This window comes from Ovis canadensis, chromosome 24 (genome assembly GCF_042477335.2).
Source record: "Ovis canadensis isolate MfBH-ARS-UI-01 breed Bighorn chromosome 24, ARS-UI_OviCan_v2, whole genome shotgun sequence".
NCBI lineage: Eukaryota > Metazoa > Chordata > Mammalia > Artiodactyla > Bovidae > Ovis > Ovis canadensis.
Window position 1 is genome coordinate 29,635,396 of NC_091268.1, and position 16,152 is coordinate 29,651,547.

Below are 16,152 nucleotides of genomic sequence, written 5' to 3' on the forward strand. Positions count from 1 at the left end.
GGCTCTTGGAACCTGGGCTAACGTGGGGTTGGAGACTTGTGCCCATCTGCTGGGTCCAAGGTTTTCCAGATTGCCTTGGTAATGTGTGCTGGTGACCTCCAGGGGATGTTGTTAGCCTCGCTGGCAACACCTGGTACTGTGCTGGCCCCAGCAAAGGGGCGGGCCCCGGGGAGACACCTGTTGATCTTTTCCCACCTAAACAGTGCTGCCCAGCCTTGGATTATTCGGAGTCTTTCCTTTTTCTTGGTGAGGGAGGGCCTACTGTCTCAGACAGCTGAACCCAAATTCCCATTGCCTGGGAGTTGAAATCCCAAGCCTCCCCACAGGACTTAAGGAAAGTCTGATTTTGTGGGGAAGGGAGTAGGCTGAAGACCTTTGGCTGTTTGTTTTTTCTTTTTTTAAAAAAACCTACGTTCCTTTCCTGAGGGTGCTCTGAGCTGGAAGGAGCTTTCAGCAGTGGTATGAGTCCTCCATGTCCACCCCCATTTCACAAATGAGACAGTGGAGGCTGGTGAGAGGAGGTGACTTGCCTGAGGTCTCAGGGCTCCTGTGTTCCTGGGGTCATTCTAGGCACTGAGGATACGGCCACATACACAAGTCCCTACCTTTGTGGAGTTCGCATTTCAGTGCAGAAGACAGACACTCAATGTCTGTGATCTTACAATGTAAGGTAGTGATAGGTGTTATGAAGAAAAATAAACCAGGGTGTAAGGATGGTGCTGGAGAAGACTCTTGAGAGTCCCTTGGACAGCAAAGAGATCAAACCAGTCAATCCTAAGGGAAATCAACCCTGAATACTTATTAGAAGGACTGATGCTGAAGCTCCAGTACTTTGGCCACCTGATGTCAAGAGCCGACTCACTGGAAAAGACCCTGGTGCTGGGAAGGATTGAAGGTAGGAGGAGAAGGGGGCAACAGAGGATGGGATCCTTAGGTAGCATCACTGACTCGATGACCGTGAGTTTGAGCGGACTCTGGAAGATAGTAAAGGACAGAGGAGCCTAGTGTGCTGGAGTCCATGGGGTCACAAAGTCAGACACAGCCTGGCGACTAAACAGTAGCAACAAGGATGGAGAGTGGTCTTGGGGCTGTTGTGAGTTGGGCATCCTCTCAGAACAGGGAGAGACTGGATGGGAAAGTTGTTTTGGGCAGAGGGCACTGCACTGACGTTGGCTCAGAGGTTTGATCTCGCTTGGTGATGTTGAGGGACCCCTTGAATGCCTGTTCACTGTCCCCTGGAGAATGGTGGTGGGAATGGCCGGGACTTTTGGCTCCTAGCCATTGGTTTATCCAGTTCATTCTCTGGGTGTTTAGTGAGTGCCTGCTGTATGCTAGGCTTTGGGCATGTGCCACTGCTCCTGTGACTGAGATTCTGACCTTGCCTGCTTGCAGGTGGCCCTGTCTACATTTGCCGTCTATGTGACCGTCGACGAGAACAATATCCTGGATGCCCAGAAGGCCTTCGTGTCCTTGGCCTTGTTCAACATCCTCCGCTTCCCCCTGAATATCCTCCCCATGGTCATCAGCAGCATTGTGCAGGTACAGGCGAGACCGGGGGGTTTCAGGGAAGGGGCTTGGGGGAAACAAGGCCAAAGGGCACGGAAGTCCCCTGGATGCAGCTGCCTCTGTGTGACTTGTCCCACTGTGCTCAGGGCGGGGGGGATGGTGATTGAGGCCGGGACCTTTGTGCTTTTGTTGGTCCTGCCCTAAAGAAAAAGAGATGTTTTTATTTACTGACATGCATACCCAAGTGTATGTGTGTGCACGTGCTTGTGCTCAGTCAGTCATGTCTGACTCTGCGACCCCATGGACTGTAGCCCACCAGACTCCTCTGTCCATGGGATTTTCCAGGCAAGGATACTGGAGTGGGTTGCCATTTCCTTCTCCAGGGGATCTTCCTGACCCGGGGATCGAACCCACGTCTCGTGTCTCCTGCATTAGCAGGCGGGTTCTTTACCCTTGCGCCACCTGGGATGCCCCAGGTGTATGAAACAAAAGTTATTGCAGCTAGGCTTTCCTGAGCGCCACAAGATTCTTTCTGGATCCTCTTCTAATTGAGTCTCTTCCACCCTGCCCTGTCGTACCATGTTCTGTTTCTTACATCTCCAGCTACTTCATGCTGATGTATTATAGAAATCAAACCAATATTGTAATTGAAGCAATTATCTTTCAATTAAAAATAAATAAAATTTAAAAAAATGTGCCGCCACTAAATTGGTTTTGCAACCCACTCACGGGCTTGGCTCACCATTTGAGAAGTTCCAGCTGGACTCCCTGGAAGCCCCTGGCCCGGGTGGTGATTCTAAAGGAAAGGAAGCCACTCAGTCACACTTATACCCTCTGAAGCTCCTGCACTTTCCTGCCCACGGCATTGGTCACACTCTTCTCCCTAATTGTCCACACGTTTCCATGAAAACTGTATCATTAGCCACATTGACAAATAAGCCTTAAGGTTTCATTGTCCAAGCCCTGGTCAAAGCTTTTAAAAAATAAGCCAGTAAAACCCCTTCTTCTTATGACCAATTTCACGTGTATGCAGAAGTGGCGAGAATAGTATAAGAATGCCGCGTGCCCGTCACCCAGATCCAGCGTTTTGCCGTGATTACTTCATCCGATCCTCTGTCTTCCTTCCTCCCTTCATTCCTTTTTCTCTCTCTCTTCGCTGAAGAATTTTAAAGGAAATCCCAGATCTCTTGGCATTTCACCCATAAATATTTCAGCATGCATTTCTTCTTACATAAGTAACACCATTATCAGATCTAACAGAAGTAACAGTAATCTCTTAAAATAATACTTGTTCCATATTAAAATTTTCTGGATTATCTCTCAGAAATGTCCTTGCTATTGGGCTGTTTAAATCAGAACCTTTGCTTTCTTAAAATTTGTTTTTGGTGAACGTATGTTCAGTACACACAGCATAGTGATTTGATACATGGACTTGTGGCACTGCTGTTACGACCATAGCGTCAGCTATACCTCGGTCACCTGTCACGGTTATCGTTTGTTTTTTGTGATGGGAGCCATGCAGTTCTCGTCTCTTAGCAGCTGTGGAGTTTATCATACAGTATCCTTGGCCACAGCCACTGTGTAGTGCATTCAGCCTTCAGGACAACTTTATCTCCGAGTTTCAAGTTTATCTTAAGCAAGACCAATTGCCTTCGGTTGCTTCTCAAGTCTCGTCAGCCAGGATGGTCCCCCACCCTCCTCTGTAATGCCACCTGTGGGCCTTTTAAAGGAAGATACACTAGAACCCAGACCCATTTAATTTTTTCTTCTGAGGCGTCCGCTCGGGGTAGGAAATGCAGAAACTTCACAGAAAAGAGAGGATGTGGGCCCCTCCGCACCCAGGGGAAACCACTGTGAGTTAGCTTCGGGTCTGTTTTTGCAAAAACGTGTTTAAAAATAACTGCAGCCTATTGTTGCTCTCCGTGCAGGCGAGCGTCTCCCTGAAGCGCCTGAGGGTCTTCCTGTCCCATGAGGACCTGGACCCTGACAGCATCCAGCGCCGGCCCATCAAAGACGGTGCGTCCGGGGAGCGTGGACCACCTACAGGCCTTCCCAGGAGGGTGAAAGTGCACCTCTCTTATCTCGCCTTCTTGTGAGAGGCCCACCCCTCCCCGAGGGCCAGGTTCCAGGGCCCCAGCTTCCACTCCATTCTGGGCGAATCAGCAAACTGAGGAAGTTGGAGACTCAGCAGACGCCACCCCTGCAGCTGTGCTGCCTCAGGCGGGTCACTTCACTGCTCTGAGCCTCACTTTCCCCATCTGGGCAATGGAAAGGACAGTGCCTTTCTTTCTTTTGTGTTTGGTAGATTTGTTATCCTGTAGCTTATTGATTTATCCTTTCCCAGCGGACCCCTGAGCAGGGATCTCCAGGCACTCAATAAGAAATATTCATAGCACTAGTGGTAGTAACTGCTTTCATTGCAATGGCACGCCCGCTAGGTGTGTCCTGTCCTAAGGACGTCACCATACTCACCCGTCCATTGCTCACTGCAGCTGTGGAAACCCTCCATCAGCAGATGAGGACGCTTGCCTGGGTAACTCACACACTAGTACGAAGTAGTCAGGATTCACATCTGCAGCCCGTCAGCATAATCTGTGTTCTCACCCGTGGTTCCACGTCTCCGCACTGAGATTTACTGAGCACCCGCTATGTGTCAGTCATTGTTCTAAGGACTGTCTGTGTTGCCTCATTTTTCTCCTCATGACAGCCCTGTGAGGTTGAACCCATTAACAATCTCAGTTTACAGATGAGGAAAGTGAGGCACAGAGAAGTTAACTAACTTGCCTGTGCTTCTCCAGCTAGGAAATGGCCACACGGGATTTGAACCCACAGAGTCTGGCCCCCAAGCCCAGTCGATGTGGTCAGAGGGATGAACGTGCGTATGCATGTGAGCAGCACATCGCATGTACACGCGTGAGCAGTGTAGCAGGTGTGTACATGTGAGCGGTGCAGCAGGCATTCAGATGTCCTCAGTGGTGCGTGGAACACCCAGCACAGCACTTGACAAACAAAGATCATGGTAGTCGATCCCCCCATGTATGTACGAGGCGGTTGGCATGGGGGGCCACGCCCCTCAGCCTCAGCACCACCAACATTCGGGTCAGGGTCGCTTTGCTGTGGGGATGTCCTGTACGTTGTATTGAGTTGGCCAGAAAGTTCATTTGAGTTTTTCTGCATAATGTTACGAAAAACCCAGAGTTTTTTGACCAGTGCTATAGGCTGCTTGAGCAGCACCCCTAGGTGCCAGTAACACCCATCCCAGGTTCGACAACTGAAAATGTCTCCAGACATTGTGTCCCTGGGGGATCAAAGTCACCCCCTAGTTGAGAACCACCACTTCCTGGAACCTCCCTCCCGATTTCCCTGGCCTGTGGTTGTCCAGTTTCTGTTGTGTTGAGGATCGAGTTATTCCCTGCCCCCAACACACACACACACACATGTGTACACAGACATGTACACACACACACGTTGCAGAATGATGCCATCTACTCAAGGGTTTGGGGTCAACCAAGGAGGTTTCAAGCTCCCCAGATCAGCTCACAGCAAGAGTCACATTGGAAAACCCCTGGGCCTGGGTCCAGGCCTCAGTTGAGGCCTCAGCCCCGATTCCCTGCCCTGAAGGCAGCCACTCTTAGGTGCTCAGCCTTTGAGAAGTTTATCCACACTCTCCAGGTGCCAGATGGGGGCCCCTAGGCAGCTCCTGGCCAAGTCTTATAGCCTCTAGCTTGGCCGACTCTAGTGGCTTTTCTTAAATTCCTTAAATAGCACCTTCCAGCTTCCTCCTTGTTTGCTGTTACAGGGGACAGATGGGAGCCAGGCAGGTTAAGTTCGGTTAACCAGTAACTTCCGCTCCTCACAGATTTTGTTGCTTTGGTGGGTGGGGCAATTTATTTATGCCTTTGACAACTTAGAAGCACCCCCCCATACCCCCCCACCCCACCCCCCCCACCCGCCCATCTTCTCTTTAGATGGTTTCAAGTTGCCTCATCATTTAGGTCAGAAGTTGTTTGTGTAAGTGAGGGGCATGGAGTAAAAAGAGAATAAAAGGAGGGAATGTTGATGCAGGCAGAGGGGCTAGAACACGTAGGGCCGCCTTACGCAGACTTTGTCTGGCGTTCCTTCCCCTCCCCTGCCACGATTCCCCATTTCCTGTTGCATCCCCAAGTTTGCACAGTTTACAGAGGTTGGTGTTGAGGGGAAGACTGACCTGCCCTGACGTGAGCGTCGTGGCTGGAGGAAGGGAGAGAGGGGATGCAGGGAAGTGAGTTAGGAGGCCGCCCCGGAATCCGGGAGTTTCAGGGTGAAGGACCCTACTTTGAACATTAGAGGAGGGGCCCTGGAGGTGTAATGAGGGCCAGCCTGAGCTGCTGGCGCCCTGTGCCCTTAGCTTCTGCTCACCCCGCCCCCGCCCCTCCCCCAGAGCTGCCGGAAGCTCCCAGGAATGAGTACGGTAGGCCCCGGGGGGTCCCTGGCCCTCCCAGATTGTGCGGCCTCCTATCTTTTAAAGGCAGAGCCCTCTCGTGGTTTCGGCTCTCTGGGTGGAGGCCGCTTCCAGAGCTGCTGGTTGAAGTTCTTCAGAAACAGTGACTGATGTGACCAGATAATGCCTAGCATGGGTGTCCAGCCTCTGGAGTTGAACTGCCTGATAGGGAAAAACAAAAAGTAAGAGCCTGCTGCTCCAGCGCAGGCCGCGGCGGCACCTCCGCCTGACGTGTTATCTCTGGTGCCTTCCAGCTGGAGCCACGAACAGCATCACCGTGAAGAACGCCACATTCACGTGGGCCAGGAATGATCCCCCCACGCTGCATGGGTAAGTGGGACGTGGAGAGAGACACGGGGCCCTGGGAAACGCAGGTCTGAATTCCAGCGAGCTCCAGCTCTGTAACCGTGAATGGGTCACTTTGCCTTAATGAGCGTCAGTTCGGCTCATCCGGCAGGTCCCGTCGCACCTGCTTGGGCTTCGGGGGGGAGCAGATGACCGTGGGCCTAGCTCAGAGGGTTCCCTCATACTGTGAGTGACTCGAACCTTGCCCAGATCGGCTTATGCAACAAAGAGAAACTTCTGGTTCTCGTAACTGCCAAGGTTCACTTTCAGGTTTGGTGTGATCCGGGGACTCAGACAGTGCCTCTCCTTCGTGTCTTTGTTCCCCAGCCATCTGTGCTGCTTCCTTCTCAGACGTCCTCTTCCCTCAAGGTCCAAATGGCCCCCATCGACTCCAGATGTCCCTCCTATGTCATCAGGAGACCCACTTGCCTCTTATTGGCCCAGGTTGGGTCACGTGCTTCTCCATGAGCCAATCGCTGTGCCAGAAGAGACAGAGCACACTGATTGGCTGAGTGGGTCGGAAGTTGTGATGGTGGCAGGAAGGATTGGGTCTGCTGAAAACTTGTCCGCTCACATGTGATATCAGGCTGGGTTGTTTTCCATCCTCTCTGTTAGCTGCCTGGTTCACCCTTTCCCGCCATTTCTATGTCTGAGACACTGCCCACCTCAGTCCTTATTTTTCTAAGTCACGGCATCCTGGGAATTGACCTGCTTCCCCGGCTGCTTGTCAAATGCCTCTGAGTTCTTTCCAACTGCAGGCCTTGCTCCGGGGATCTCAGACTTCCTTAAGGAGTCCCCCATCACAGGGCCAGACAGGACATTTTTAGGGGCCAGATTTATATCCCTCCATGCCCCTAAATAATTGCCCCCTTACTGAGTAGCCAAATTACCGCGGTGTTTTATTTGAGGATGTGGGGAGGGGCAGATCAGACTTTCTGGAGAAACGAGTCTGTGTAACGCTACCCTGGATGGGACTGCATGTTTAGGAAGTCCTTGCTTATGTCTAACTTAACTCATGTCAGCTTCAACTTTAGCTTTTCTCTTGTCCTGCTTCATAAGTGAGTAGTCTGTGTCTATGCCTCTGTCCTTCTGTCTGTCCTTCCAGCCTCAAAGAACTTTTTGTTCCCGTCACCCTCCCTTGACCAACCCATTGAATATCCACCCTTCAACCCCCACCGACCCCAGATTTCTCCATCCAGACCTATAAAATTTTCCCATCTTGCCTGGATGATCACAGGAGCTGCCTCACTGGACTGACTGTTCTGTCCTGGCCCCTTCATCCATTTTCCTCCCAGCGTAGAACAAAAGAACAATCGGTGTGACAAAAGAGCAATCGGTGTGACCACGTAGCATGTACGAAAGAATTGAACAATGTGAGCAAAAGCCATCAGCCTTTCCAACCTTTCCACCAATATGTTGAAATCATAATAGCAGCTCTTGGAAAGAGCAGCCAATGTAGGTGAACCCAAGGAGGCCCTGGACATGCCCACCCTCCCCCAGTGGGTGGGATCCCCCATCTCCACTTTGCTGTCTGCTGTGGAGGGCCGGGCCTGGTCCTATGACGTGTGGCAGCCCATCTTGTCCGCAGAGTGTTGAGCCTGTTGTGTTTGGTTGGCCAAAACGTGTATTTGGAGTTTTCTGTAGCAGTTTATGGAAAACCCTGAACAAACAGTTTGGCCAGCCCAATACTTTGATTACTGTTATATCCGCCAAAGGGCTATGTCAGTAGAGACATGTTTCTGAAACTCTGATTCACATGTGTTAGGCCCTCCTGTCTGGCTTCCAGCTGGGAAGCATGTCCTCCGGGGCCCTCTCGAGTCTGGACGCCACCCACCCACCTCTTCAGGACTGCCCCCCCACTCCCTGCCTCATCTTGTGTCATTGATGTGTCTACCTGTGGCCACACCTGTGATTTCACACCCACGGGCCTTTCCTCAGGCTGTCCCCAGGTGTCTGGGTCATGCTCACCCTTCCTCTAGCCTTGGTTTTGGGGTGGCCTCTTTGTTGAGCTTCCCCATTAGTTCAGTAGCAAAGAATCCACCTGCAATGCAGGAGGTGCAGGAGATGTGTGTTCAATCCCTGAGTGGGCGTGGCAGCTCACTCCAGTATTCTTACCTGGAGAATTCAATGGACAGAGGAGCCTGGTGGGCTACAGTCCGTGGGGTTGCAAAAGGTTGTACATGACTAAGTGAGCACACACGTACCCTTCCTTGAGCACCTGCATCATGCCCCCAGGTGAAGGGAATCCCCCTCCACTCAAGCCCCCTTCTCCTGTCTCAGGTTGCTCCTGCAGGGTCTTTCCTAAGATGCAGCTGTGTCAGGCCTGGCACAGAAGCCTCTGGGGGCAGTTCTCTGAACTAATAAGCTCATTGTAGAAACAGCGGGAGTGATGTCCAGACCTCAAGACTCTGGACAACCCTGCCTTCCCTCTCTCCCCACTCGGGGCCCATCCAGCGTCGGGAAGCCAGGCTCCCCCATCTGAGCCCAGGGTGTGTCATGTCGTTTCAGCATCACGTTCTCTGTTCCGGAAGGTTCCCTGGTGGCCGTGGTGGGCCAGGTGGGCTGTGGGAAATCATCTCTACTCTCAGCGCTCTTGGCCGAGATGGACAAGGTGGAGGGACACGTGACTGTCAAGGTAGGAGGCCTGGGTGGGGGCCAGGTAACTCACGGCCAAAGGGAAGGCCAAAGGGCAATGCAGTGTTTCCTTTTATGACCTTTTATGACCTTGTTCAGCAGGTGGGGACTCCTTCGTTCTCTTCTTCTCTGCCCTCCTAGAAGGCAAGATTGTGGTGTCATTTAGTTCCTGCTGTGTCTCAGCACCTAGAATAGTGCCCGGGATGTAGTAGGCACTGGATAAGTATTTAGTAAACACACGAATGCCCCCTGGTCCACCCTCTGCCCTCGACTCCCTCCCCATCGCCGCCCTGCAGTGTGCATCCTGGGGCCGCCTCAAGCATGGCTCTTTCGGGCTTCTTCTTTCTCTTTGTGGTTCTCCTTGTATCTCTTTTGGCAAATGTAACAACACTTAAAATTTTTTATTGATGTCATTGGAATATTTCCTTGGAGAATTCTTTTTAAGGGACTTATTTAAATTCTCAGTGTTTGTTGGATTCTTAATATGGGGCTAAAAAGAGACTGTTTTTACTGCTTTTAAATACACAGTGTTTTGAACTGAGTTGCAGTGTCTTGGGAGAGAGTTTAAGAGGCTGCCTTAGTGAACAGATGTGTAACATCAGAATCAGGAGCCTTGTTTGGCATTTAGCTCTGTCCCTCACCCCCAAGACCCTTCCCTGGCGTTGAGGATATTTTCTTCCAGAGTTTTGTTGATACCAGCATTTCTTGGAGCGTGATCTGCAGCAAATTCATCTTACTGTTCAGGGAATAAAGAGTCCTGGGCTCAAACAAGCTTGGGAAATAGTACAGATTCTGATTCCTTTCCTGTTGAACACTTAAAGGCTCTGATAAGTCCTGCAGGGAGGGGGGGCCGAAAAAAACCACCTGTTTAACTTTGGTTAATCCTGCGTTCCCAGACACATTTGCCTGCACCTCTTCATTGCCTAGACAGCAACTCCTTATGTCTTAAGATTACTGTCTCCTGGAGTCTACTTTTGGGGGATGCTGGTTTGTGCCATAGTTTTCATTTCAGAGCAAAATCCTTTCTTTGTTGATGATCATATGCCCTTGAGCCTAATGTGCGTTAGAGCAAAGTGTATGATAGTTGGGTCCAGACTAATGAGGGTTTCCCAGGTGGCGCTAGTGGTAAAGAACGTGTCTGCCAGTGCAGGAGACACAAGGGACGGAGGTTCAATCCCTGGGTCAGGAAGATCCCTTGGACCTATTGTTTTAAGAAATGATCTGTCATTACTTTCAAATACATGTTATAAAGTAAAGTTCATAAGCAGCATGAGCTAGGTTAATTGGAAAAAGACTCGGGATCATTTTGGGATCCACATTGCCTTCTGTTCGATTAACCCTGGGTTTCCACAATCACAGCCCTATTGACATTTCACGCCAGATAATTCTCTGCTGTGGAGGCTGTCCTGTGCACTGTAGGGTGTTCAGCAGCATCCCTGACCTCTGCCATGAGATGCCAGAAGCAGCCACAAGTGTCTCTCGACATTGTCACATATGTCCCCTGGGGGGGCAAAATTACCCCCAGTTGAGAACCACTGAATATATAGATGATGGACCAAAAAGTGAGGGTGTTTGAATATTTGGGGTTTGATGAGGTTGTAGATTTATTTGTGACTGGTTATTTTGCCTTGGTAAGTGAAGGGCTACCTGCAATGTAGGTAGACCCCAGGTTCGATCCCTGAGTCAGGAAGATCCCCTGGAGAAGGGAATGACAACCCTCTCCAATATTCTTGCCTGGAAAATTCCATGGACAGAGGAGCCTGGCAGGGTACAGTCCATGGGGTCATAAAGAGTCGAACATAACTGAGCAACTAACTACAACAAGGAAAGTGCGGGAAATGTGTTTAAAATGTTTATTTTGTCTCAGTAGTTTAGTTGGTAGGGCTCATGCATACTGTGGGAATTACCTGTGGGTTCTGCAGTGAGGCTTTGTGACAGTCTGGCCACTTTAAGTTAGGATATTGACGTCAGCAGTTTGGTTATTTATCTGAGAGTGGAGATGAAGAGCTGGGCTCCCTGGGTTTCATTTCCAGCCTCATCCTCCTAGCATCCCTTTATTTAACAGTCTTTGAGGGCTCCCCTTTGCCCTTTTAGTGAAGCTCATACTTCTCATCCCAGAGAAGGGAATGGGCAACCCACTCCAGTATTCTTGCCTGGAGAATTCCATGGGCAGAGGAGCCTTGTGGGCTGCAGTCCATGGGGTCGCAAAGAGTCAGACGCTACTGAGCTACTAAACTGATCTGAACTGAACTGAGCAACTAACACACACACACACACACACACACACACACACACGCACGCGCGCGCGCGTCACTAGGACTACCAGCCTCGTGTGAGTCCCCTCCCACCCCCCAGCTCCTTCCTGCCTGTCTTCCTCTCACATCATGGTCCCATCACACTGGCCTTCCCGTTGCTCAGACTTGCGAAGTTCCTCTTGATTTTGGACACACACAGCAGTCCAGGGGCAGCTTGCAGCAAGTGGCAGTGAGCAGCAGCTGGCAGCCAGGTCTTAGTTTCCTGAGCTGGGAGTCCTAACCCCTGGACCACAGGAGCCAGCAGTTAGGGCCTGAGTCCCTAGCCCTAGCCCTTGCCCACTTGGTCAAGAACAAATTCAGGAGAGGAGGCAGAAGGTACGAGTAAAGTAAAAAGTTTGTTGAAAAGAAAAGTGCCTGCAAAAAGCTTCGTGGGCAAACTCAGAGAGTTCGTAGTTGCTTTTCGGAAGTTTAAATCCTTCATAAGGGGGCCGTTTTCCATGTCTTTGTCTTCCCCTGAGGTGTGCACACCTTAGCCAAGATGGGTCTCAAAGTGAAGGCTTCTGGGAGGAGTAAGACTCATTATGGTCTGGCATTATTCTCTGACTTTTGACCCTAAAGAGCCTTCCCATGCTTGTGCAGTGTCTCCTTTGTTCCAGAAAAAGGAGGGGAGTGGAGATCCCTTAATCCTTTACCCAAACAGGATTTTGCCCTTCTTTGTCCTGGCCATGACTATTCTCTTAAGGATATTTGCAAGACAAAGACTGCCTATTTACCCTGTTTCTGTTGTTCCATTTTGGAGGGCAGATAGGCTGACTGTAAATGCCTTGACTGGAGCCCACCTCTCCTGTCTCAGGAAATGCAAAGAGGAGACTAGTTGTAAGCATCCAACCTGAAGCTCACTTCTTCGTCCCCTCAAGAAACGCAGGCAGAGGTCACGTGTAAATGTCTAACCTGGAGCCTGTCTGTCCCCTGCCTCCCTCTCTCGCAGTTCCTCAGACTGAAATGCTCTTTCCTCTTCTCTTTATCAGACCAACTTATTTTCACCTGTCAGTCCTTGTTTAAATTATTTTTTTTCAGTTACTGAGATACATGAAACAAATGCCCTCCCCGTAGTCTTTGTTCTTATGCCATTCTGACACCTTGCATTATGCGGAAATATACAGCAACTTTAGAAACGGACGGTTCTTATACAGATATCTTTGCTTAAATTTCATCAAGGAAATCTCAAGGGCTCTTTTAATGTTGTCCCAAACTAAGTCTCCCTTAAAAAAAAAATTTTTTTTTAATTGAACTATAGTTGATTTACAATGTTGTGTTAGTTTCTAGTGTACAGTGAAGTCATTCAGGTAAATGTGTGTATGTATTCTTTTTCAGATTCTTTTCCAGTATAGGTTAAGTCTTCCTTTTAAAGGACTTTTTGGAAAGTCTTGTATTTTTCTCTCTCTTAGCCTGTACCACAACAATAATCAAATAATTTTTATTATTATTATTATTCAGGTACTTCCCTTTCTTGGGAACCAGGAGGTTTTGGTTGTTGTTTATTTTAAAGTTTATTTTATTTTAAATATTTTATAAAATTTCTTAAGTTGAAATATAGATGATGTGCGGGCTTCCAGGTGGTGCTAGTGGTAAAGAACCTGCCTGTCAGTGCAGGAGACATAAGAGACGTGGGTTCGATCGCTGGGTTGGGAAGATCCCCTGGAAGAGGGCATGGCAACCCACTCCATTATTCTTGCCTGGAGAATCCCATGGAGAGAGGGGCCTGGTAGGCTACAGTCCATATGGTTGCAGAGTGTCAGATGTGACTGAGGCGACTTAGCGCACAGACGATGTACAGCATTTTATAAGATTCAGGTGTGCAGCGTAGGGGAGCTAGGCGTTTTGTTTGCTGCTATCCAGTGAATAGTTACTAAATATATAACTAATCTCATTAACAAGGACTTCAGCTCTCAAACTCTCAATATTGGAGCCAGTGACTGGCCTAGAATGGACTCTGATCCTGGCCCTGGTGTCTATAGTCCTTTGGGACTTGGTTTCCCTCTTGTTGAAACCATAGATGTGATGAAGGTATCTTGTGCAGTAAGGCCTTCCTGGACAGGGTGTAGGCCGGCTGCTCTCTTGATAACCAAGTCTGTCTGTCCTGCCACCTTCTTTGTTTGCCACCTAGGGCTCAGTGGCCTACGTCCCACAGCAGGCCTGGATTCAGAACATTTCTCTCCGAGAAAACATCCTTTTTGGACGCCAGCTACAGGAACGGTATTATAAAGCTGTGATAGAAGCCTGTGCCCTCCTCCCAGACCTGGAAATCCTGCCTAGTGGGGACCGGACAGAGATTGGTGAGAAGGTCAGTAGACTTCAGCATGGCCCCGTATCAGTTAGCTATTGCTGTGTAACAAACGAGCACAAAAAAATCTCAGTCACTTATGATGTTAAACACTTTGCTACTTATGGGTGGGTCAACCATGACTGGGTGACCCAGGCTGGGCTCAGCTGGGTGGCTCTGTTCCACATTGCAGGCCAGCTAAGCCCGGTTCCAGGCTGTGGCTGTGGCTCAGGTCTCCCCAGTGGCTTCTTACTAGGGCCTGGGTGAGGGGACAGCAGCTCCCCAGGGGCAAGCTTTTTCAATGGCAGCAGCAGAAGCCCAAGGGAACAACAACAAGAACAGCAAAATGTGATGTCTTGTAAAGCACACCATCCTTTCTACCCATAAAGCAAATCACTTGGTTGAACCCGAAGACAAAGAACCAGAGAGTGCATGTTACTTTTGTGGTCATATGACAGACAAGTCCCAAGACCGTTGGCACTATACAGGGCATAGGGGTGTCAGTGATTCAAATGTCCACAGCCCTTTTCAAAACATTATCATTATGATAATGATGCACATAATAATACAATAGCTAACACTTAGGGAGTAATTGCTATGTGCCAGGCACAGTGCTAAACACTTTATACATATCTTGTCCTTACAGCAAGCCCAGGAGATGGGATTTACTGTTAATTCTGTGTAATGGTAGAGGAAAAGGAGGCACAGGAAGGCCAAATGACTTCCGGAGCCCCTTCCCATCTCAGGGCCTTTGCACATGCTTTCCTCTCTGCCTGGCTGGCTTGCTCAGTTGCGCCCTGGTGGTTAAGTGGTGTGCACATGAGGAGTGCAAATGGTCTGGAGCCAACTAAAGAGCTTTCCCGCCCTTGTTTTTAGTTATTAATGCAAGCCAGTGGCTACACCAACTTTCCTACTTCGTTAGCCATTTATTTGAGTGAAACCTACAGTTCCTTGGAAAGAAAAAAACAAAATTATTAGAGCTTTTGGGGTTTTCAAGTGGCAAAGAATCCTGAGTGAGAACTTAATTTACAGGCATTGTGTGGAATCCAAGGGCTGGAATGTGGTGGGGCTCAGGAAGGGACTGATTCCTCCTCTGAATTTCATCTCTGCTTTTCTGCGGAGCTTTGTTGTTTTTTTTCCAAAATGTATATATCTGCCACTTGGAGATTCCTTACTCTCCTTGTTTAGGCTCTAGTAATCAATGTGGGGGCTTCCCAGGTGGCACTTGTGGAGATGTAAGAGATGCTGGTTCGATCCCTGGGTTGGGAAGACCCCCTAGAGGAGGGCATGGCAGCCCACTCCAGTATTCTTGCCTAGAGAATCCTATGGACAGAGGAGCCTGGTGGGCTACCGTCCATAGGGCCACAGAGTTGGACACGACCAAAGTGACTTCTCAGGTACACATGCACCCAGTTTTGGAGGGAGAGGATGTGATTGGCTTAGTTTGGGTCTGATGTCTGCCTGGGCCCAAAAAGCTGTGAACTAGAGGAACTCTCATAATGAACCTGGCTCCCAGGACCCTGTCTCAGAGCAGGGGGAGGGTGGGCATCTCTTGGGACGGGAGCTGGGCAGTTAGCCTAGCAGGTGTCCACTCTGACTCCAGCCAGATATGCAAGTGATGCTGGCTTACCTGCTGCAGGAGGGCCCCATGGACCTTGTGCCCTGGTTCAGATTAGCAAACATTGCCCTTCCTGCTGGCTGGTGGGGTGCAGGCTGGATTGCAGCACCCCTGGGGCACAGCCAGCCTTGACTGCATGGCTTCACCAGTGAGCGAAGCCTCAAGATCACGAGCCTTCCTGTAGCCAGCACTGTGTGGTGCCACCAGCCTCGCCTTCCTGACCGTGCCCTGCTCAGCAGCACCCAGCGGCTCGGGTTTTCTCTTGGCGGGTTTCACAGTTGAGGCTGAACCCGGAGCCAGGACTTGAACTCACGTTGGCGCAGGCGCGATCTCGCTCTGTTACCACTGCTCCTTCCGCAGGAGGCAGGCTCAGCCCTGCGGGCTCTGGCGAGGGGCGATGCATGGTGAGCTGGTGCACCCCTCTGCCTGTCTCGGCTTCCCAGGAGGTCCACCCTTCTGCCGTGTTTCTCCGCAGGGTGTGAACCTGTCTGGGGGCCAGAAGCAGCGTGTGAGCCTGGCGCGGGCTGTGTACTGCGACTCCGATGTCTACCTCCTCGACGATCCCCTCTCGGCTGTGGACGCCCACGTGGGCAAGCACATCTTTGAAAACGTGGTTGGCCCCAAGGGGCTTCTGAAGAACAAGGTACCTGCTGTGGGGGCGGTTTTGGGTCCCCGCTCTTTGGTCAGGTCTGGTGGGTCCCCTTTGGGACCCCTTCGCTTGATTGGACTAGAGATCATATTTTCGAATCCATCCCTTGGCAGCCTTCCGGGGACAGCCTTCTTGTTCTCATTGCCTCAGCTTGGCAGAAAGAAGCTTTTCTTTCTGCTTAAACAATAGGGGTGGTGTTGCCGAGGGAAGTACCCTCCCACACACACCATCCCCTGTCCCAAGGAGCTGGCCCTCCTTTCCCTGCTGACGTGGCCATGGGCTGAGGGACAGAGGTTTGAGCAGGAAAACGGCCACCAGACCTTAACATGACAGGAAAGGGTT

The 16,152-nt window shown here is 50.4% G+C and overlaps 1 protein-coding gene across 3 annotated transcripts in view; it reads left to right on the forward strand.

Moving 5' to 3' along the window:
• The window catches only part of ABCC1 (ATP binding cassette subfamily C member 1 (ABCC1 blood group)), a 155,605-nt gene that overhangs the window by 103,113 nt on the left and 36,340 nt on the right, over positions 1-16,152 (forward strand). For all 3 annotated transcript variants that reach the window (XM_069569837.1, XM_069569838.1, XM_069569839.1), the window contains 6 exons: positions 1,393-1,539; positions 3,435-3,522; positions 6,241-6,316; positions 8,840-8,966; positions 13,388-13,564; positions 15,637-15,804. In XM_069569837.1, the coding sequence (XP_069425938.1) occupies positions 1,393-1,539; positions 3,435-3,522; positions 6,241-6,316; positions 8,840-8,966; positions 13,388-13,564; positions 15,637-15,804 (783 nt within the window). The remainder of the gene's footprint in view (positions 1-1,392; positions 1,540-3,434; positions 3,523-6,240; positions 6,317-8,839; positions 8,967-13,387; positions 13,565-15,636; positions 15,805-16,152) is intronic.